The sequence below is a fragment of the Grammomys surdaster genome, unplaced genomic scaffold (assembly GCF_004785775.1).
Source record: "Grammomys surdaster isolate TR1022 unplaced genomic scaffold, NIH_TR_1.0 341, whole genome shotgun sequence".
Taxonomy (NCBI): domain Eukaryota; kingdom Metazoa; phylum Chordata; class Mammalia; order Rodentia; family Muridae; genus Grammomys; species Grammomys surdaster.
Window position 1 is genome coordinate 844,316 of NW_021604760.1, and position 22,863 is coordinate 867,178.

Genomic DNA, 22,863 nt, shown 5'->3' on the forward strand with positions numbered 1-22,863 from the left:
CCTCTATTACATTCTACCTTAAGTTTTGAGGCAGGGTCTTTCTCCTTGCTTTGTGGCTACACTGGTTCACCAGCAAGCCCCCACGATCTTCTTGTCTTTGCTCTTTGGGTTTACATGAGCAGGTTGCTGTGCTCAGCTTTCATATGGGTTAGGGGATCTGAACTCAGGTCCTCATGCTTGTGTATCAAGCTCTTTACCCACTGGGCCATCTCTCCATTTGTGGTTTTTTTGGTTGTTGTTTTTAATGAGTGGATTTTGTGAACTAAACTTCATAAACAGATAAGAAAGGAGAAAATATATAGCTAGTTTTAATAGCTATATTTAAATAGCTAGTTTATAATCTATAATATTAAATATATAATAAATAATGAGTGTGCTATATTTACATATTTATAATATAATGTATTATATATGGTTCTATATATTATATAAATATATACTATAATATATAAATAAATATATAAATATAGTTTATAATATTAAATAGCTAGTTTAAAGGTTGTAATCATAATATTTAGCATTTTTTATTTTAGCATGTTTTCTGTAAAGTGGGTGCTTATTTTAACCCACTTTTCATGAATATTCATATGCCTACCCATTCTGAGGTGTCCAGAAGGCTCCTAATGGCTTAATGAATGGGCACTGACTCATTTGAATGATTACAAACCACTGGGCATCTAGTTACACCAGAATCACTCAGGATGGATGCTGGAGGTAGATTTTTGGACCCTGCCTTTGCAGAGATCAATTTATTCTTTTGGGGGGGATGGAATCTGAGTTTGGCTGGTTCTGAGGAACAAGAAAGCCCTTCATTGTTGTCATAACTTTTCAAAAATAAATGAAGAGAATTGCTTCCTGTATGAGCACAGGTATTCCGTAGTATATCTTAAAGATACTAAAGACAAATGGTATTTGGATTTTGTTCACCAAGGACAGAGTCTTTGGATTTGGTTTGGATCAAGAGAATCAAATAGCACCTAGGTATGCCTGTAGTTCATAGCGAGCTGCTGTCATACAAATTCTGAAGGCCCCTTTCACCTATCTATTTCACAATAGAGACAAATGAAGCAAAGGATATACAGCAAGGGAAGGAAGCAAAGGAGACTTGAATTCTGGCCCCAACTCTTTTGCTGAGACAGGACACACAACATTCTGCTTCTAAATGACACAGAAGGAAAAGCTTATTGAAAAGGGCAATTCAGGATGGTGTTTGGCACACCCTACCAGGGAAACTCTCGCTGAGATATATAGTCCTCTTGTGTCTGGGCAGGGTGTCCACAGTTAGGACACCTGCTCTGAACCCCACCCTGGGAGAGCTGATCTTGGAGGGGGTCTTTGTAAAATGAAAGCTGATTTATTGGAAGCAGGGAGACCAGGGAACTATTGTTAGGGGTTTACTTCCTCCTTGGAGCAGATCTCGAAGAGCTGTAATGAGAACATCTTCATAGTAATGAAAGCGGAAGTGGTTTGCTCACAAAAGCACTAATGCATGCACCTTTGTTGAGCATAAGACAGTTTGACGATGCATCATGTATTATTATTGTTATCTCCCAGACTTCTCTTCTGACCACACCAGACTCAGCATGTGCTTGTCTGCTGATCCCCAGTGTCCAATGGGCCTTCTCCTCAAGGCTGGCTCATCAACCTACATTCCTCCTCAGCTGCCCTTAGGATAAGTTCCCACCCAAGACCCCCACCCAACCCCAACCTGACTGGAGTTGTTCTGCTTTGTAGTTAAGATCTGGTGTCTTTTTCCTGCCTTTTTTGGGGGGAGTTGGGTAGGGGGAGAGGGAATGCTTTTTTTTATTATTTTATAATCAGATTTAACATAATGCTGTTGTCGGGAAAACTGAATTCAAGGGGGGCAAGACAGCCCTCCAGGACAGTTTCTGCAGTCATTCCCCAAAGGACACACTTTCTAATACGATCCAGTGGTGATTAGGTTTCATGAGTATAAATTTCAGGGAAAGGAAACATAAACACTGAAATGATGTCATCAATAAAAATCCAAAAATAAGATGAGCAATTTATCGTACTCATTTTAGGATTTTTTTCCCCTCTCTCAAATAAAGATTGGTTTGCCCAGCAGTGGTTGTGCACGCCTCCCTTTTATCCCAGCACCTGGGAGGCAGAGGCAGGTGGATCTCAGAGTTCAAGGCCAGTCAGTGCTACACAGAGAAACACTATCTTGAACCTCACCCTCCCACCCCACCACACACACACACACACACACACACACACACACACACACACACAAAGATTATTAGTAAGGAGAGTAATAAGCAGTTAGGAAACCCTGTTAGGCAACCTGCCCCCAGGCAGTTCTTGAGCTGTCTTTTCTCTCTGGTTCAAACTGCTTCAAGTTTCCTTGGAGCCCCTGCTGCACCTCAGCAGCTATGCATGCACCTATCTGCCTGCAAGTTTATGTAAAACCTGGATATAGAGCCACCCTGAAGCTGTCTTCACTGCCTGTGTCACTGATGTACCAGTCAAGTGCTGAGGAGATGTCTAGAGAAGGCATAAAGGAACGGAGAAGGGGGAGGGGAGGAGAGCGTCTGGGCTAGCAGGCCAACTGGAAGCAAAAATGAAGGGGGATTATCTCCCAGTTCTCTGCTCACACAGGATAAGTGCTTGCTGTTGTCCAGACTCCAAATCTGCTGAACTCTAAACATGGGAAGGAAACCTGCTTAGTCATCTTGCTATACTAGTTACCTCTCAACCTAGGAAGAATGGTCACCAGCCCAAAGGCAGGAACACATTTAATGCACATGTGACCTCAAGAAAAGCATTTTATAAAAAGCAACATGCTAGTCACTCACTCAGATTTGGGGCCCATGGAAACAAAGTTCATGGGTGAGAGTCTTTATAAAAACATGTTAGCTACTCCTAGGACTTACCTAAACCAATTTGCAATGAGGGACATATCAGCTGCCAATCATATGCATATAAATCCAGGTTTATAGAGAGGTCAAGAACTAGAAAAAAACATGCATGTTCATATAAGCTGCATGAGCAATCAGTTTAAATGGTTTGATTCATCTCAGTATTCATATTTATGATTTTTTAAAAAGTAGCAATAGAAAAAAAAATCCTACCTAAAACTCCTTTAGACCTTGAGTCTTAAAAAAGAAGATATAGGACTAAATCTGACTTCTTTGCCTATTTTCATAAGATAAAGCCAGCTCCTAGAATTCAGTTTCTAGAGGAATAACTCTATCTCTCCTACCCCCTTAAGAAAGAAAGGAGAGAGGGGGGAAAAGCCTTCCTTTTGGATTTACTTTCATGAACAACTGATCGAACTGCTGTCCCGAGGGAGAAAACAGGGCTGTGACTCCCACTTTGATCTCTTCCCCATGGAGAAATTCACTCCCTGCCTGCCTTGCAAGATGTTCATTTGATTGACGCTTGCTCTGATGTGCAAACTGCTTTGAACTTCAGACATTTAATTCCCATCAGGCTGCAGTCATTTTTATTCTCCTTCAACAGGATTTACAAGCAGGAGATCAGCAAATGTAGAAGATAAAATAAATTTGCAGAAGCTTTGAATCTCACATCAAAACAGTGTTCAAGTGACTTCCAATTGGATTCCATTCAGCCCCGATCCACAGTGTAAATCAACTTTCAGTGGAGTCCTGATTTAGAAAGAAAAAGATATAAAGCGAAGACAGACGCACCACCCCTTTTGGGGTTTACTTCCTGAATCTGTAGCTTGGTCTTTGTCTAAATTCCCTGGGGAAGGTGATTGATTTGCCAGGCAAATCATTCAGGATCCTGGGTTTTTCTGAACATTTCCAGGGAAGCCGGCCCAATTTATCACAGTGCACACAAAACCCAAACCCCTGGTGTGGGTTCCTGGGGTGGTTGGTGAAGTGTGGTATTGTTCATGGATACGTTTTTAAGGCAATGATTTAAAAAAGTAAATCCTTGGGGATTTCTCAGAAGAGCAAGGCTTAAAGTGTTCAGGAGGCCATACGCAGAGCCAGTGTGATGGCAGCTGAGGGGCTGAGAGGCTGTGGGTATTTTTCTATTTGTTCACTTCTTTTTTAATCACTGCTAAACTGCAGAGACAAATGTAAAAGTCTCTTTCTCTTTCCCTTCCTCCCTTCCTCCCTTCCTCCCTTCCTCCCTCCCTCCCTCCCTCCCTCCCTCCCTCCCTCCCTTCCTTCCTTCCTTCCTTCCTTCCTTCCTTCCTTCCTTCCAAAAGCAAAGCTAATATCAGTTCGGATGGGAATAGGAGCAAACACAGAGACTCCCAAAAAAGCTCTCAAGTCAAGCAGGCCCTAGCTGCCCGCTGCACTGCTGTTTTAAGAACCACACACAGAAGAAACCACAGTACACACCAATACCTTCAATCCTCTGAAGGGAAGATACAAACATAGAAAACGGCTGTGCCTCACACACCCCCTGACCCTAATGACAGCCCACAGTTGCTGGTGCACTGTCACCTGACATGAGAGGTACCTCCTCACCTCCATTCAGCCAGGTTCCTGACTGTTCATTGTTTCTTGGACTTGGCTGTTTTCCAAATATTTGAGCAACACCAGTTGAAAAGAATTAAAAGGAAGGACTCCTTATCTTCCACTTAACTGCCCATAAGAATAAAGTTAAACCAAGAAAGAGCTAAGATAAAAATCGAACATCTGCATTAGCAAATATTTAAAAACTCTCAATGGTGGAGGAAAGGAGTAAGAATAAGATCACTTCAAAAAGGAGCCATCGAATTTATAAAGCCAACAATACTCAACCCCCGCCAGCTAAGCTCACTTACTCAAACACCGAAATGAATGGGCAAACGGAAAAGCTGTCAAATAACACGTAATCACACTGCAAGAAAGGGGGTTTTCCTTCCATCTCCTCAGAGATGGGAGTGATAAGTCACATTCTTTTTGTTCTTATCAGCAAGAAGGATTAAATCTCTGAGGTTCAATAATGCTGGAAACAAGAGCTGGTTTGCAATGCCCTTGGATGGTAAGGCATTCAGAGCACAAGTTGTCTCCCTAAGTCTCACAGAGAATACCACATTCTTTCCCTACCATTTCCTCACCACAACACGTCACTAACAGGTTGGGCCACATGTGACACATGCATATACATATAGATATTGATCATTTTGTGCAGAAGCTAATCGATTGGACAGGTGACATCTAGGAGACTTGGGAGGGAACATATAACCACACCAAACATTTATCCAGATCTTCTTCATCAGCAGGCTGTGAGTATGGGAACATTAGGCACAACAAGAGAAAAGTGTAAGATAAAATAGACAGGGCCCATGGTCTGGTAGTACCCTTTGTGCCACTCCATGTCACCTCTGCCCACTGGCCACTTAGCCTCCTGTAAGGATGGCCACACTACACTGCTATTCACTTAAACACTCCTCTTTCATGCTTGGAAGACACAAAGAGGGGGTGTTCCTTCTCTGTACTTCTTTACCCTCGGGGCTTTACCCAGGGTCAGACCTATGAGGAACTGGTCACTATTGCTAAGTAAAGAAATACAGGAAGCTTAGAGGCCAATGTCTCAGGCTACCCCAGAGACTGCAAATCATGTATTTCCTCTTTCTGTAAATAGCAGACGGCTGTGGGTTGTACCACACAGACATCAAAGACAGTAATCAAGAACCTTGGCTAGCAGGTGACCTTGGAGGTGAGCTAGTCCAGCTTTTAGTTTATGTGCACCAAGGAGAGAGGTCTGCCCAAACCACCCCGCTCTGCAAAAGAAACAAGCCATTCAAGGCACGGAGTACTAATGGCAGATGTGCCTGAGGTTGAAGACAGATGCTTGCACATCATCACACTGGATAAGAGATAACAGCCAGAATGGTTCTCCAATTTAAAAACTACTTTGCAATCTCAGTACCATAAAGCATATAAACAGCTTACAGGTTGGATTTCAGCTGTGATAAGGTCTATTCTTTAAGCCTAGGGTAACCCTCTAACTAGCATCCCCTCACCCAACACACACACTAGATTTTTTTAAAAGGAAAACCACAAAACCAATTCTCTTAAAATTCATAAAAGGCAGGAGGTGAAATCCAATACTGGACACATGGAGGTGTCTCTTATCCTTTTGTCAGGTGACAGAGGACCCTCCAGAAAGTGAGGTTCTTACTCAGCTCCCTGCAAGCGGACGCTCTGGAGTGAGGGTGCTTCTTGTCAATAAGACTCTCACAGATACAGTTACCCATCCCCACCCCCAACCTCACAGGAAATGGCACACACTGCAGCAGAAACATGATTCTGGTTAAAATCTTTATATTCAGCTAATCATTCAAGGAGTCATTCAATAGTCCTAAATTCTAAGAAGAAACATAACGTAGCACCTCAAAGGACAGGTGAGCCATCCTTACTGCTACTTTCACCTTCGGTCAAACTCTCTCATCATTATAGAAACAATTCACTTGAGCCAGGCATGACAGCACATGTTTATAATTCTAACACTCGGGAGATAGAGGCAGGAGAATCCGAGGTCTGAGCCAGTCTGTGCTACACAGTGAGAACCTGTCTCAAACAAACAAAAAAAAAAAAAAATACAGCAACAAGATCCCTAACTCATTTGGAATCAGAAACCCAGACTCTAAACCCACCTCCCGGACTCCTGCTATACTTCTCTACACTGTTTTCTTCTCTGTAAAATGGAGGGAGTCAAGGCTAAAAATTAGGCAGAAACAGTTCCTACTCCACTAGTCTGTTCACAGGACTCAAGAGGTATTGTTACTGAATTACAAACGAATGAAATCCTTTTTCTATAGGTTTCATATTATACCCAGGTAGTTTTTTTAGAAATGCAAATGCTCTGCAAAATCTTTGTTGAATTCTTAGCTCAGCTCAAGGCCTGCTGGTACCAATATCCAGAAAGCCTGGGTCAGTGCTTAGTTAGCCTGCAGGTAGTAACTGCTAAAGCAATTGGAGATGGAAGGGCCTGATAAGGCAGCACAAGTGACTTGAAAGGGAAGAATTTCCATCCAGTGCTTTGTGGACAAAACACATCTTCCTGGGGAAGGAACAGGGCTTGAAAGAAAATTAAACTCAGTTGTCAAAGGACCAAGCTTGTCGTTTCTTCGTTCTTGTGACACAGAGAGAACAAAGGAGCAGAAGTCATCTTCACAAAAACAGCTAAGTCAGAATGTTTCATTCTGCCAGAAAACTTGTAACAACAAGAAATTGAACAGATGGATGGTGAAATGTTTTATGTCTTCATTTCCATGTGTGCCACCTTAGAATCGGGCTTGAAAAAAGAAGGTGGGTCAGCTGCTATGTCTAGACATAACATTTTATAGGAAAATTGATACTAAACATTCTTGAAGTGACCTGACCACTATACACTATACATGCATTACAACTCGTCAGTGTCCCCTATCAAGCACATTACAATTACATGTACCAGATAAAAAGTATCTTAAAAATAAATCGACACATTTCCTGAACCACTATGCATACAACAGAATGAGGTGCAAATGTTTTTCGGCTCTGAGTAGAACGATGCAAGGGTTAACCCTATGGCTTTTCTTAACGCCTCCATTGACTGAAAAACATTCTGGTTATCATCCAAAGTAGCAAGTCACAGTCAATTCATTCACAGTGGATTCATTCTCTTTGCAAATCTTTTACCTTTTTTATTCTTCACAGATTTCCATCCTCTAAGATATTCAATTAAAAAAAAATAGAAGTATCTTTTAAAATCTTCCGCGGTGCTGGAGAGACAGCACCATGGAAAAGAGCACTGAATCACCTTGCAGAGGACATGAGTTTGGTTTCCAGCACCTACATGGCATTTACAACTGCCTGGAACTCCATTTCCAGGGGACCTGACACTTATTTCTGGCTTCCTCAGATACTGGGCAACCATGTGTAGTACACATACATATATGTAGGCAAAACACACACACACACAAAATGAAAATAAATCTTTAAAAAGGTATTTAAAAATCTCCCTCCTCAGCCGGGCAGTAGTGGCGCACGCCTTTAATCTCAGCACTTGGGAAGCAGAGGCAGGTGGATTTCTGAGTTCGAGGCCAGCCTGGTCTACAGAGTGAGTTCCAGGACAGCCAGGACTACACAGAGAAACCCTGTCTTGAAAAACAAAAACACAAACAAAAAACAAAGAAAACAAACAAACAAAAAACCTCCCTCCTCACTTAAACTTCTAATAAACCTTTGTGACTTTGTCTAACCTAAGACTGTTTGTGTTTCCGTACTCTACAGTGTTACTTACACTTTCTTTATGTAGCCATTATTGCCTTTCAGGGTACTATTCATTAAAAAAAAATATCGTTGGGGCGGGGGCGTGTCATAGTACACAGGTCCAAGGACAACTTTCTGGAGTCAGGTGTCTCTGTCCATCTCACATGGGTTCTGAGAATTAAACTCAGATTGTCAGGCTTGTCAGCCCGACACCATTTGTCTTTTTGTGAGGAACAAATTATCTCTTCACCATAGTTAGTCTTTATTTGCCAATTAGTGATCATCTTGACCAAATCATGAAGCATATTGTAATCTTTTCTGTTTGAAAACTTAGTGCTTATAGAAAGTACTCTACTACATGACCTGGGATCGCCAGGCTCCAGAGCATCTCTCTTGCCTTTTGTGCCGGCTCAGTCTTCCACTTACCCACTTACCCATGCACACAACAAACTTATTAAATAAAAGTGGTAACTGAGATAACTAAGCATTAACTTATTCTACAAAAGAGAGCTTAACATGGAAAGATGTCCAGATAAAAGCAATGAACCATGAAGTGTCATAAATCAACTTCCTAACAGGGGTCAATGTCTACTGGGTAATTCTGACATCCAGATTACTACTGGGGCTAGGCTTATACTTCTTGTGCCAATATTTACTGAAGGCCCTTACTGAACACAAGGTTGAGTTTGACAGGGTCCTTGAACTTGTAGCTTAAAGATGAGAGGGCAACAAGTGCAAATACACCTTAGCCCTAGGGGCTCCCATACCAACACCTCTCTAGAGTAATACCCAACCAGCTCCGATTGCTCCCTCTCCCAAAACTCAAGACAAGGGGCACCAGCTGTCCAGCACATGTCTCTCTAGTTTCTTGCTTACACAGAAGACACCAGACCAGGACTTTCAGTTGTTAACATGTTTGACAAGTAAAATTCTCTTAACTTTATGTCTCATTCTTTCATTCCCCCTTTTTTTTTAAAATCTCAATCTCCTTGTTTAAGTCGGCAGCTCTTGGCTGTCTTCTATGTGTCATGCACGGTGCTATGTGGAGCCAGCATCGGCGCTGGACTTCACTCACGGAGCCCACAGCCCACGGCTCTGATTAGCTGACCTGTGAACTTCTCTGTAATGGAGAAATGATTTCCCTCAGCTGCGTCCTCCATCATCTGTGCCAAATAGAAGTCCTCCTCAGTGCTGCTGGTCAGTGTGGCCACAAGTCCTCCTCATTCCTTCCTTAGCTCAGAATGTTTAAATCCTTTTCCCACTTTAACACCCATGAAAAGAATTTCATTATTTTTATCTGTTCTTTTTTCCCAAATGAATAAATAGGTGCCTTTACCTTGTAATTATTATTTACCTAGGTAATGTTTCAAAAAATGTATGTAGAATGTAGAATTTACTGATTTGAACAACATGAAGAGCCTCCTACTATGTAAAATGGCTCTAATTAAAGAATAAACTCAAGGAGGGAGGGGACAAACAAACAAACCCTAGCCTATAACCCATCCCTTTCAAGGGGGAGGGCAGCAGAGACAAGAGGATGCTGGGAGCTGGCCGGCCAGCCCATCAGCCTAGAGAAACAGCAAGCTTCTGGTCCAGTGAGAGACCTTGTGTCAAAAAATAAGAGTGGAGAGTGACAGAGAAAGATGTCCCTCCCTCTCTGGCCTCTGCATGGGTGTGCACCAACACATACACCAAGCACGTGTGGGTGAATACACCAGGCACTAAATACATACCTTTTAAGAAGCTAAAGAAAAATGCAAGCGACCTGGAGGATTAGAAGGGTCTCTGAAGCATACTTAAAACGTCTCATTTTCCAGATGAGGACAGTGAGGCCCTTCTCCTTCCCACAGAAAGGGCAGAGTTGGGGGTATCCTCACTGTTTAGCTACAGCAGTACAATCTGTCACAGATGAGCTTAATGGGACTGTCAGGACTGCTTAAGCTATCTCTTTTGTGGTGAAGGTGAGCATATTGAGGAAGGGCAGCGATATAGAACAATAGTAGAACTGTGAAGTATGTGAGGACCTGGGTTCAATCCACCATTATAATCAACAAAAGCAAACAAAGACTTCTCTCTGATAATGAGAGAGGTCTGAGGAAAAACAGTCAAGCCCCCCACCCCCCTTGAAGCTAAGTCTCTTTGGAACAGATATCATGTCTCCTAAATCTACTGTAAATCCCGGAAGAGCCTACGCTAGGAATCCTAGTATTTATGAATGAGCATGCTAATCATTAAAACAGCCTCTCCATAACTTGTTCCTGTCTCATAGGACACTGGTAACAGTTTGATCCAAACCCACTAAGAGAGGAACTGACTCGGTATCTAAGTCATGGCACTTTGCATAGAAAACTAACTTCCTAAATGCTGAGACTCTATTCCAGGCATTTCCACAAAGAAAATATGTATGACAACACCATAAAAAGGCAGGCAAGTACAAATGGGTACTCACTGTTGAAATCTACAGTTTAATTAAAAAAAAATGTTAACAGTAGGTTATGCATCCTTTCTCTAAGGGAACCAGGGTTGGTTAGATGTACCAGCTTGTAGTATCCAAATATAATGTCAAATACCACCCTGGATTGTCTTTTGAAGGACAAACAGCTAAAGTACAGTGTGATAGTTTGTATATGCTTGGCCTGTGGGCTTTAACACCCTTGTCCTAGCTGCCTGGAAGTGAGTCTTCCACTAGAAGCCTTCAGATGAAGATGTAGAACTCTCAGCTCTGCCTGTACCATGCCTGTCTGGGTACTGCCATGCTCCACACTTTGATGATAATGGACTGAACCTCTGAACTTGTTAAGCCAGCCTCAATTAAATGTTGTCCTTTAGAAGACTTGCCTTGGTCACAGTGTCTGTTCACAGCAGTAAAACCCAAAGGTATATGGGTTCAGAGAAAGGCAATTGCTTCCCATAATACAAGGCTTCATGGACCCCAACAACTGGATGAAGACCTTTCTAGAACACTGACCTCTTTAGGAAAAAGGGATTCCCCTAGCATGTCTCCTATGGACTTCAGTTGCGACTCCTCTTTGGGTCTGCAGACTGTCAGTCCACCCAACAGCTCTGGACTTGCACCTACATTATCCATCTGTCAATTCCTTAAAGTAAATCACTATCTCTCACACACCCCCACTCCCATACCCATCCACACCCCCTGTGGGTTCTGTTGTTCTGTAGAACACTGGCACAGGGGGTTGTAAGAGTAGCTGGTCATGAGAGCTATAACCGAGAGCCGTGCTTTTTGCAATAGAACTTGGGCTAATTGGTCTACAGCACAATATGGCTCAAGTCGCCAAATGGTAAGGTTTGCCTCCTTCCACCGTGAAGTTCTCATGGATAACTCCTGAGAGTGTATTCAAATTGGCTTAGAGATGGGATGGGTTCCATTCCCTTCTCCATTGGCTTCAAGCTCAGTAGATGCCCCAACACAAAAGAGCTTCCCCCAAATTAGTGGGAATCCAATTTAAAGATGCTTCCAAGAGTTTCTTCACATCTGACAATCAGTGAAGCTGTTAAAGATGCCCCCAGTGAGCATGAGAGAATTATCTATTCAGCTGAAGCTGCTCAGCTGTAGGGGTCAAGGTGAAGGGCCCTGGAAAGAATTGCTCACTGACTCACAGTGAACACTGGTTTGCTTAGTATGTCAAGCCCCACCACAACTAGCCAATTAGCAAACAGGAGATGAGTGAGACCCAGCAGCAGCGACTCCCCTCATGGTGATACAAAGAAGCAGAAAAGGTTAGGTGTATCTTAGTGTTTACTCTCGAAGTGATTTGTATTTTATTTTTCCTTCTTATAAAATGAAGACACACACACACACAAAGCATGACAATGACAATAATATCTATAAACGGAATTGGGAACAGAAGAAATTCACTTTGAAATGTGGAAGATCAAATTACTGATTCAGTTACATAAAAGGCCCATGGGCCGTGGGGCTTGTCCACAGATAGGTGGCTCTTGACACACATGCAATAGAATTTGAGCTCAAGCCAGGTCCCAGGGGGAAGAGTCTTAGTGAGGTGCCTTTGACGGCGGGGTTCCTGAGATCCTGAGAGACTAGGAAGGGGAAGTGAAAGCTGGCCTAGGAGGGAATGCATATGGCCAAGTCAAATCTATGATGCAGTAAAGCCAGAGCTGAAAACAGAAGTAGCAGTGTGGGTCAACCAGGATGAAAGCTGAGGGAGTGGCTTAGAGCAAGTGGCAAGGCTGACGATCAGGAGGGTTGGGAGAGTCTCTGAGGGGAGAGTGGCTCTTCATGAAGGCAGAGGGCTCCCAAGTGGACATGGGAACTTCCTATGGCCAGGCGCTCTGATTCTTCAAGCAAAAACGAAAACAAAAACAAAACCTCAGCTTTTAAATTTCCAGACCTCGAATGTTGATAGTGATATGACAAGCATACAAAGGGGAATAAATCATTTTAACATATCTGTGGGGCACCTAAAGGTCAGGCATGATCCACGGTACGATGCCATGACCACAGTTCTGTGTACCATAGCACCCAGCCAATGTGGTGCAAGCAGAGCTGCTGAATGCCATGTGACCCTGTGTTCTCAAGCCTGTTGTTTTTAGCATGTGTGAGGGCATAGGTTAGAGCCCTAGTACCACTAAACAAACAACAACAAACCCAGAAACAAAAGAACCCTTACACCTGTTACTGCAAGGCAGACACTGAAATCGAGCTTGTCTTAGGTTAAGCCTCAACCTGTTTGTTTTTCAACAGTATTGAATGTTAAGACTTTGGATCATCCCTTCAATAAACACAGACAGAGGGCCTAATCTCTATGCAAGGCCTCATGCAAAATCATTAACTCCCAAGGCTCCTGAGTGAGAATTTTCAGAGCATGCTAATAATCTGAGAAGGGAAGTATCAAACTCATCTGAAAAATCAATTTTCTACCACTTCGCAGCTTTAATTTCCCAGGTGGTCACAAAATCACCCTCAGGTATGCTGTGCTGGGGACTCTATATAACAGACTTTCTCTCCCCTATCTTCCTTCCCTAGGGTCTCCCTCTTCTCCAGAGAGCCTGGACTGGCCAAGAACTCACAGCCCTCCTGCTTCGGCTCTCCTACATCTGAGTTGGTAGGCATGCACTACCATGATGCTACTAAGTTTATTAATCATCCATTACTATTGTGGGGGAGAGGCGGGCCCACAGCAGATATATGGAGGTCCATTTGGACAACTTTGTGGAGTTTGACTTTCTCCTCCCACCTTTATGGGGATCAAACACAAGTTGCCAGGTTGTATGACAAACACTAGCTGAGCGATCTCACCGGCTTGCAGCTATACACCGTATAGCTCCTTTCTAGAACTAGCCATCCTACATTTAAAAGAAAAAAGTAGCAAGTCCTAAGGGAAAAAACAAACAAGTATATAAACATAGATGACAAGTCAGTAGAACTGAAAAGCCTACCCTGAAACAGAAACTGAAGCTATGCCATGGGTTAAAATTACTTATGATAACACTGTCCTGATTCTAACTCATCTTAGGAATGGACAGGTCCTAGAACAAAGAGTTCAGAAATTTTTATCTGGGGTCTGATTGCTCATATTTCTTATAAAACAGTATTAATGCATTTGTAAATGGCCAGATATAGGCCATGAGCACATAAGCGTAAAAGACTTTGTTCTAGAACTATGTATCTCATAGTTCAGAACAGCGATTCTCAATTTTCCTAAGCTGTGACCCTTTAACACATTTCCTCACGGTATGGGGACTCCCAGTCATAAAATTATCTTCATTGCTACTTCCTAACTATAATTTTACTGCTGTTGGTAGTCATAAGGCAAATATCTATTTTCTGATGGTCTTAGGTGACCCCCAAAAGGGTCATGGTCCACAGGTTGAGAGCTGGTGGTCTATAAGGACATTTGTAACAGTTTTGGAGAAATCTCTGTTTCTGCCTCTTTGTCTCTGTGCTGGGCTTCTATTTCTGAGCCACCTCCCCATTAAGTCCACTTTCCCAAATTTCAATCATTACAATGCCTATCTTCTTCAAAACCTTACTCTCACTTAGAATAATTCAATATTTATTTGCTGTACTTACTTTAAACAGTGATATTTTCATAATACAGAAAACAAGCCTAGAAATCCCAACAGAGAGGACATTGAAATGAATGCATAAGAACCCATAAAAATGTCTGTCTAAGGCCAAGCATGGTGGTACAGGTCTGTGATCTCAGCATGTGGAATGGGAAGTGAGAGGATTAGGAATTCAAAGCCCAGAGCTGGCTGAATTGCAGTTTCAAGGCCAGAGGGAGATCCGTGAGAGACCCTGTCTCACCCACTCCTAACAAAAGTTTGTCTAAGTACAATCTTCGAGCTCTCCCCTGCTGCAGTCCCGGGGAGGGAAATACCCTCATTACTCTCACCTCACTGGCTCAGACTTCATATGACTTCCTAAGATCAATTCATGAGTTACAAAGTTGACTTAAAGCCAAAATATTTTAGCCATTCCTTTAAGCTGCCTCGTGGGATAGGGGGTTCCTTCCTTCTGCTCTTAGCTCCACTGTGAATGCCCTGAGATTCCAAATGTAGACACCAGTGAAAGGGAACACTGGAGAAGACTGAAGTGAGTGTGCTTATTAACAGGACACTGCTGCAGCTAGGATGCCCACAGAAGCCTGTTAGAAGGGAGTGGAACAGGTAGCAGGCTAAGGAGTCCTATCCTGGCTTCCCCCAACAACTTTCTCCCATATTCACCTTGAATCTTGGTTTAAAAACAGAAACCCTTGCAATACTTTAAAAAGTATTTGGCTCAGACATCATCAACCCAAAAGTCCCTTCATATATAGACTTGGAAAGAAACTGAACTCTAAGCCAAACAGACTGAGTGTAAAAGAAAGGTGGTTCTTGCTTGGTTCCGCCTGCTGCGAATAGCTGTTGTCAATGTCAGTTTTAAACTCAGTGTATCTTTTTACTGTTCAGTTTTATCCCCAGAACTAGCTGCTTTAACAATAGCACGTTGAGGCTCCAGTCACCTACTCTGAATTAGGGCAGCAGGCACCCTCACTGATTGGTGCATCCTCAATGATGGAAGGCCATCTGTGAGGGAGCACTCCTTTGTATTAAGCCACTGACTGTGAATCTTCCATGAGTACAGTGAAGATCTTTAGAATCTTTAGCTAATCTACACAAGAAGCTCTTGGAGGAGAAACTGTAGTCTCTGCTTCATTACATTAACAGAAAAGAACATCGGCTTTGTCACAGAGATGCCCAGTATCTCAGACCTGACGTATGGCATTCAAAATGGGAATCGCTGTCCTTATGCCAAAAGACTTTGATATAAGCCTTCCCAAACCTTGCATGCTTGCACATGTGTGTATGTGTGCTGGTCACTTTCACAAAGCAGCTTCTACAGCATGGCTGCATCTCATTATCGCACATGCAAGGGGGTTATTCAATTTTCCAAACTAAACCCCTACTGGGAGACATTAATAATACTTACATGCATTTGCTCTAAGTGGCACTATGATAACTTGGCACGTGCGCCTTCATGAACATGTTTGTTATAACTTTCCTGGTGAGACTCCTTGCTTTAGGGAATCCCAACATGGCTCTGGGTCACATTTTGCATAACCTCACGATATCTTATATAATTCTTGAGAGTTGAAATTTCTTTACTCACCCCTAGATACAAACCAGCTTAGACATTAATGCACAGTTAATAAAACCAAGTGCCAAGTGCTAGAGGTGAAGGGGGCAGAGGTGTGATTCCTGCACTGAGCATCAGAGGGGGAAGGCTTACCAGCCAGGTGTGGTGTGGTGCATTGAGTGTACGGAAGGATACGAAGTAACTATGGAAACAGACGGAGAGAACAAATGACTTCTTTTGTGAGGGGAAAAAAGAAGCGTAAATGAACATTAACTGAGGTTCTCTAGGCAAGCAAGTAATGGGAGACTTGTGGGCAGAAGCTGACATGTTTAAATATACAGATATTATGATATTAATGCCTTGAGTAAATGGAAAGCTACTGTGTACTTTGCAATAATCAAACATGGGCAGTTTGAATGTGGAAGAATAAGCAACCCAGCTCTCGGTCTATCAACAGCAGCAGCAGCAGCAGCAGAGAATGCTCAGGTCTTACTCCATCATGGAAGGTGGAATTGTGCAGCAGTCCTGGATGGCGGTCAGTGGGGATGTCAGGTGGGCTGTGTAGGAGGCTTCTACAACTTGCTTGTTCCGATTGACCACGTCCAGGTAACGGTTGAACTTCTCCCGGATTTTTTTGGCTAGCTGTGGATGATAGTGAGCAAAATAAATCACCTATTTACTTCATCTGTCCTGATAAACTTATGAATTTGCATCATGAGATGCAGACATTAAGCTTCAGGTAACATATAAATTATACCCAGATCATCTTTACTGGGTGGGTGGGAGAAAAGTTGCAAAACACATGGACATCATGGTAGGAAATTTAGACAGCAATAAAGTATCATCCGCCTATGAATAGAGGAAGCTATATTTCTGACCCCTCAATTGTCCGAATTCAATGGAATGATGTATAGCTCTGCTGGAAAACCAGAAATGAAGACTTCAGATATTATTACTGTCAGCGTGACAGCACACACACAGTGTAGCTGAGAGCAAACAACGTTAGGAGAGAAGAGCAAGAGACCTTTTCTGGTTCTTGGAGTCACATAAATGAGATGGGGACTAATGGCCAAAGGGAAGCGACACTCAGTGCCTTCTGCTGTACAGCCCTTGGGGACCCCAATCAAAGTCTTCCATGGGAACAGCAATTCTCTAGGGAGGTTCAACGTAGACATGCATATTAAACAATATGTATAATTAGAAATATACTTGGATGGGACCCATTACACCATTAAGATGGACAAATGTCTTTCTTAACTGCTGTGAGGAGAACCCTTTATCATGATTTACCTTCATGTGGGAATAAGGAGAGCACATTGGTACACATACGGTTATTACCTCCATTGCTTCTACCGAATACCACAGCTTAATTGTAGATCTCCAAGGAAAACCATGTTGTTTGTCTTCCCCTTGAACAAAATGTTACCCAAATGAGATGACTGATAGAATTATGGCTAATTGGTTTTGCAGAGCTATTCATTAACGGCACTCTAGCAGAGAACTAATCATCCCCGCTGGGTCATGCAGCTCACACAATCTAGTAGCCTACAGGCGGGGACGTGGAGGCAACTGGAATATCTCCATTTGTCGTTTTCAAGACAGTGTTTCTCTCAGTGACATTCACAAAGCAGTGAAGTTTGTAAGCTTTCCTAAAAATTATATGAATAAAGCTTGGAAATTTTTCTGGACAATTACTATGAAAGTAATTTGATACTGAGTCGTTCTCTTGGAGAGAGAGCAGCTGTATGAATGGAGAATTAACTTGATGTTGGGTGGTTCTCTTGGCAAGAGAGAAGCTGTACAAATAGGGAATTCCCACATCCATCTACACTCTTACTCCCTGAGCTAGACTTCTTACCATAAAAAAAACATAAAACAATTCTCTATGGAGGTCACTGAGGTGGTATGTACAGAACACTTCAATTTTTACATCTCAAGTTAGGCCACTAATTATGTTGTCCCATGTGGCAATCTCTAGCGACAACTTTCAGAACTTGGTAGGAACTGCTATCAAGTAGACAGTAGCAGCCAAGAATATACCTAAACATTCTGCAATGTGTAGGAGGGTTTCCCATAACCAGAAATCATCTAGTCCCAAATTTCCTCCTAGAAATTACCAACATTTTTTGGTTTAGTAACAAACAACTTCTTTTAAAATACAATCTATGTATGTACCTACATACCAACCTATCTATCAGTCTATCAATAAATCATCAGGCTGCCAGGATCAAATTCAGGTCCCATCATGCTAGACACATGCTCTACTGAGCTACCTCCCTAACCCAGAATATTTCTTAAGTGTACAACTCCATCAAAAAGCAGGTTTTATCTTTTCTGTTTGGCTACTAACTTTTGATAAGGTAAATACCATTAATTTCTACCTGGAAATGTCAAGGATATGTTCCATTACGTGGGAATAAATGTCCCAGAACAGGATAAAGATAAGGTGCACTTAAAAGAACTGAACTTCTAAATAAAATCTTCACCAACTCATTTGAAAATGGGCATGAGATCTGCCTGCCTTTCATAACAAACACCTACTCTCCTAACATATACCTCCAGATTGGAAATTCTCAAAGGCTTTGCTGCACATTTGCTGAGTGCCAACTTTTAAGATTCGGAGCTTTGAAACGCCAGCTATTTCGATATGGCCGACTGCCTGTTTCCATACAAGCCTTGAGCTAAGAAAGAGTCTGCATTTTCAAGTGTTTGTACTGAAGCAACATTTTAAAATTATATTAAATTTAAACATGAATATCCATAAATGGAGTCTGGGACACATTAATTTGGTTTATGCTGGATTCATCATCATCAAGACCTAATATCTGACAGAAACAACTTCAAAGAGTAAAGATTCAAAGTTTACTCAGAGGGTTCCTTTGGTCCACGGTCACTTGGTAAGAACATCATGGTGGACGAATGTGTGGTGGGAGCAGGTTTCACCTCATGATGGAAAGGATGCAGATCCTTTGTTTTTAGGTCAGGAAGTCTAACACATCCCCCAGATGCATCCCTGGTCCTAGTGTGGTATAAAAATCTGCTTTAATGTGTCTCTTCATTAAGAAGTGGGATCTAATATGCCTCCTACCCCACCACTGGAATCCAAATAGTGTTATAATGACTTCCATCAGTAGAGTATATGGCAAGTTATACTATATTACTTTTAAGCCTACGTTATAAAAGTTCCTTCTACCTGTGCATCCTTAATGGAAACTCCGAGCTACCATTCTGTAAGAAACCAAAGACACAGGGAAGGACGTGTCATGTGCTTAGTTGTGAGCCTAATCAAAGGCTCAAGCATGTCCTGGAGTCATCCTATCTGAGCACAAGTCAAAAAGCCTCTAAAAGGGCTGGAGTGATAGCTCAGTGGTTAAGAGCAGTTGCTATTCGTCCAGAGGACCTTCATTTAATTCCCAGCATCCATATGGTGGCTTACGACTATCTCTACTTTCAGTTCCAAGGGATCACACATGCTCTTCTGAACTCTGAGGGCACTGGGCACACATACAGTGTGCCGCACATACATACAGGCAGAATACTCATATACATAATTACATCTTACAAATAAGAAGAGGCTTCACAAAAACTCTAACCCCAGAGTCCTCCCTGTTGTCTATGCAGACACCACAGAACAGATAAGCCACCCTTGCAGGACCTGGTCTAAACTCTTTACTTATACAGTCCATACCGCTAAGTTATAGGGAACCCTCCCCCTCCCCCAGTAATAGTTAAATCAAACAGCTAAGAGTTGGCTGAATCCTATCCTAGGGCAAGTATGTTGAAGGCAACCTACAAGAAACTGCACAGATCCAGGGGCTGCATCTGAATTAGCAACATTATAACTTCTAGAGTACAAACCTATAGCACAGAAATGTCAGAGACCTGTCAGAAAAATCTAACAGCTGCCCTGGGAAGCAGATTGCTATATGCCAGACACAGACAACAAAATGTAGACATTCTTGTTTGATGTCAATGAGGTTAAGTAGTTAGCACAAGCCAGAGAGCCATACGAAGATCCAGTTACTTGTTTTAATTCTTGTCTGTGGAACCTGTGTTCACTTGCTCACACTAAGCAAACGGAAAGAAGTTACAAATGTAACCTGAACGGAGGCTACATGACAAGTGTCATAGGTTAAAACAGCTGAGCTTAAGTAGACAAGGTGCAGAGCGGGATGTTACAAAGTCCTCAGCCTGGGCTGGCTGGAACTCCAGTTGGGGGTGGAGCCATTGGAGTGGCTGATAAAAGCTTTGGGGAGTGCCTGCTTTTGACTTCCTGGTTAAGGTCTGTCTCAAGCTGGTATCTCCCAACTGCCCTTAACCCTAGAGCCTGGCATGGGCCAAATTAACAGGATATACACCTCCTTCCCCAAGCTGCATTCTTTGTAGTGGCGGGGCAGGGGTGTGCATGGCACAGAACCTACATACAGAGTCCAGTTATCCATGTCAGCTAAAAGATCTCACACGCTTTTTCTGTCTCTATCAACTTCCAGTTTTTCATGTGACACCCTATCTTGCCAAATGAAAAGAAAGAAGGAAGGAAGGAAGGAAGGAAGGAAGGAAGGAAGGAAGGAAGGAAGGAAGGAAGGAAGGAAGGGAAAATGCCAACATTTGCTGAGTGCTTTATAAAGTTCCCTCACTACACGTACCTTTTCTTTTTCTAGAGGGTCGTACTTAACAACATCCAGCCTAGAAAACACCATGTAAGACTCTAGAAAAAGAAAAGGTATGTGTAGGGTAAGGAGGTTGCATTGCAAATTTCCAAGAGAAGTTCTGCTGCGTAGAAGTTGGAAGCTTAGGCTCTGAAGGAAGATTTCTGAATTCCTACCTCTTCAGGACATTGAGAAAGTGACTTAATCTTCAATGCCTGCCCCTGGGAAACAAAGGCTTGTACCATACAAGGTTTTATTTTGTTTGCTTTTTAAAATAGGTTCGAGTAGTCCTTGATCCCCAACCTCAGCCCAGAGCGAGTACCTGGAATTACAGTCTTGGGCCTCTTACCCAACTTAAAGGGGTTTTTAAAGGATTAAATTGATATATACATGTGAAATGCTTAGTGAGGGAACTTCATAAAGCATTCAGCAAATGCTTGCATTTTCCACCACATCTGGTTTATATAGCGCTGGGGAATGAACTCAGGGCTTCCTAGATGCTAGGCAAGCAGTCTACCAACTACACGGACAGCATCTCCAGTTCTTGCTTTTTTTAAAATCCACTTTAACAACTGCTGTGAGATTCTTGGCGGAACACCATACATGATGCAGCCTCTTACTTCACAACAAAAATTAGGATTTTTAAAAATACAATTTCATTCGGGATTCTTCATAATTCCTATGAAAGTACCCCATTAAAAGGGATAGGATCAAATACGACATAATATAGTCCCCGGAAAACTAAACCCCACAATTCCTTGCTAATATTACCTGACTATGTTAACTAACTTAATGGTATCCGACTAAATTATATGTTCTGATAACTCAAGCATCTTTAAATATTTCCTATTTTATAACCTGGACAGAGGACACAGGGAACAAACTGCTCCTTTCCCTTAGGGAATCAGTTTCAGAATTCAATATTTTGTTCAAATTTCTTTTTTTAAGCTTAATAAACCCCATTACAATACTCTGATGTAAGAGAAAATAGCAGTTTCCGGAGAAATGGAGGCAGAGGGCACTGAAAGAGACATAGCCCAGTGACCCTACAGTCTGACATCGGCTCGCTATATCTTCCACCAGGGAATGCACTGGTGGCTTGCTATGGAAACCTCAGCTAATAATCCATTCCCCCCCCCCCTTTCTAAAAGCAATCTCTCTTAGCATGCTAACTAACCCCAGGTTGCTGGGCAAGCATAACAGAATCTCTTAAAGACAGCCCACAGAGAGATTAAAACCTGAATGTATCTGCTAAACTGAAGGGGGGAAGGCTCTGCCCTGGAACCTTCAGAGAGGCCACACAGAAACTGGGGCTGTCCCCTGCCCTGATCTCTGTAGACAGGCGAAGAAAACAAAGGACGTTCTCAACAAAGAGCTACAGGTGGACCCACAATCCTCCTCCACATAATTAAAACCATTTTTCTCTCCACAGCTCAGTGTTCATCTTTTATCCTTCTTTATCCTCTCCCCTTCATCCCCTAAGGGGCCCCTGAATGCTGATGAGACGACGGGACTCAAACCATCTTGTCATCTTTTGGGTCAATTCTTAGGCTAGCCAACATCCAGCCATGGGTCAAATCATCAGTAGGGTAGTGTGTGGTCCCCATGGGAACCGACTCTAATTTGTCACCATCTCCAGTGACAATGTTTCATCACGACATTAATGGATTTCCTTCTTGCTGAATTTCTCCTCCCTTAATTTTCACATAGGCACTTCTGTCATTTGCCTACTTCCCCAGAGCCCCTTTAAAAAGCGCTTTTTACCTTAGCTTTACACATCTGAGGATGACGAGTGGGGGATGGGCACACAGTGACAAACAGTAAAAGGAACAGAACTGCAAAGGCCCGGTATACACTTTATTTATGACTGCTTCCTAAAAGGGCTGGGTGGAGTTTTTATGTTAGGGAAAGCTTTATTTAAAAACTCTAACAATGAAGCTGACAGGCACAGGCAGAAAGCCTACCCTAGGGGACTGAAAAGTCACAGCAAAATTCATATCGAATGTGGAAGAGTTTAACATTTGACATTCAAAAACCTTTGTGCCATGATAAGAATTTAATAGCTGACACCTCTCTTCTTCGACACCAGCCTTATCACTCAAGAGTAAACCTCCATTTTTTTTTCTACCAAGTTTCAGGATTTAGTTACATGAACGTGTAACACAGAAATAATTTGAAATATAAACCAAGCAGGCATATTTAGCATCTCTGGCTCACATCATATGACCACATTCCCAGGTTCTTCATGGTTACCTGAGGCAGGCACACCGTGCAGGATAATACTAAGTGTTCACACTCTTTTCTTTTAATGAGGTTTGGAATAGTCCAAATGGACATACAGTTCTGTAGTTTATTATCAGGATATTTGGTTAAGATCCTTGGTTGCTTTCCTCATGAATACAATCAGAATGACATGTCTCTTAAAACGCTT

The 22,863-nt window shown here is 42.4% G+C and overlaps 1 protein-coding gene across 1 annotated transcript in view; it reads right to left on the bottom strand.

Moving 5' to 3' along the window:
- Cachd1 (cache domain containing 1) overlaps positions 1 to 22,863 on the bottom strand; it is a 220,359-nt gene that overhangs the window by 88,052 nt on the left and 109,444 nt on the right. Inside the window, exon 3 of the mRNA XM_028778781.1 lies at positions 16,277 to 16,425. Within this exon, the coding sequence (XP_028634614.1) occupies positions 16,277 to 16,425 (149 nt within the window). The remainder of the gene's footprint in view (positions 1 to 16,276; positions 16,426 to 22,863) is intronic.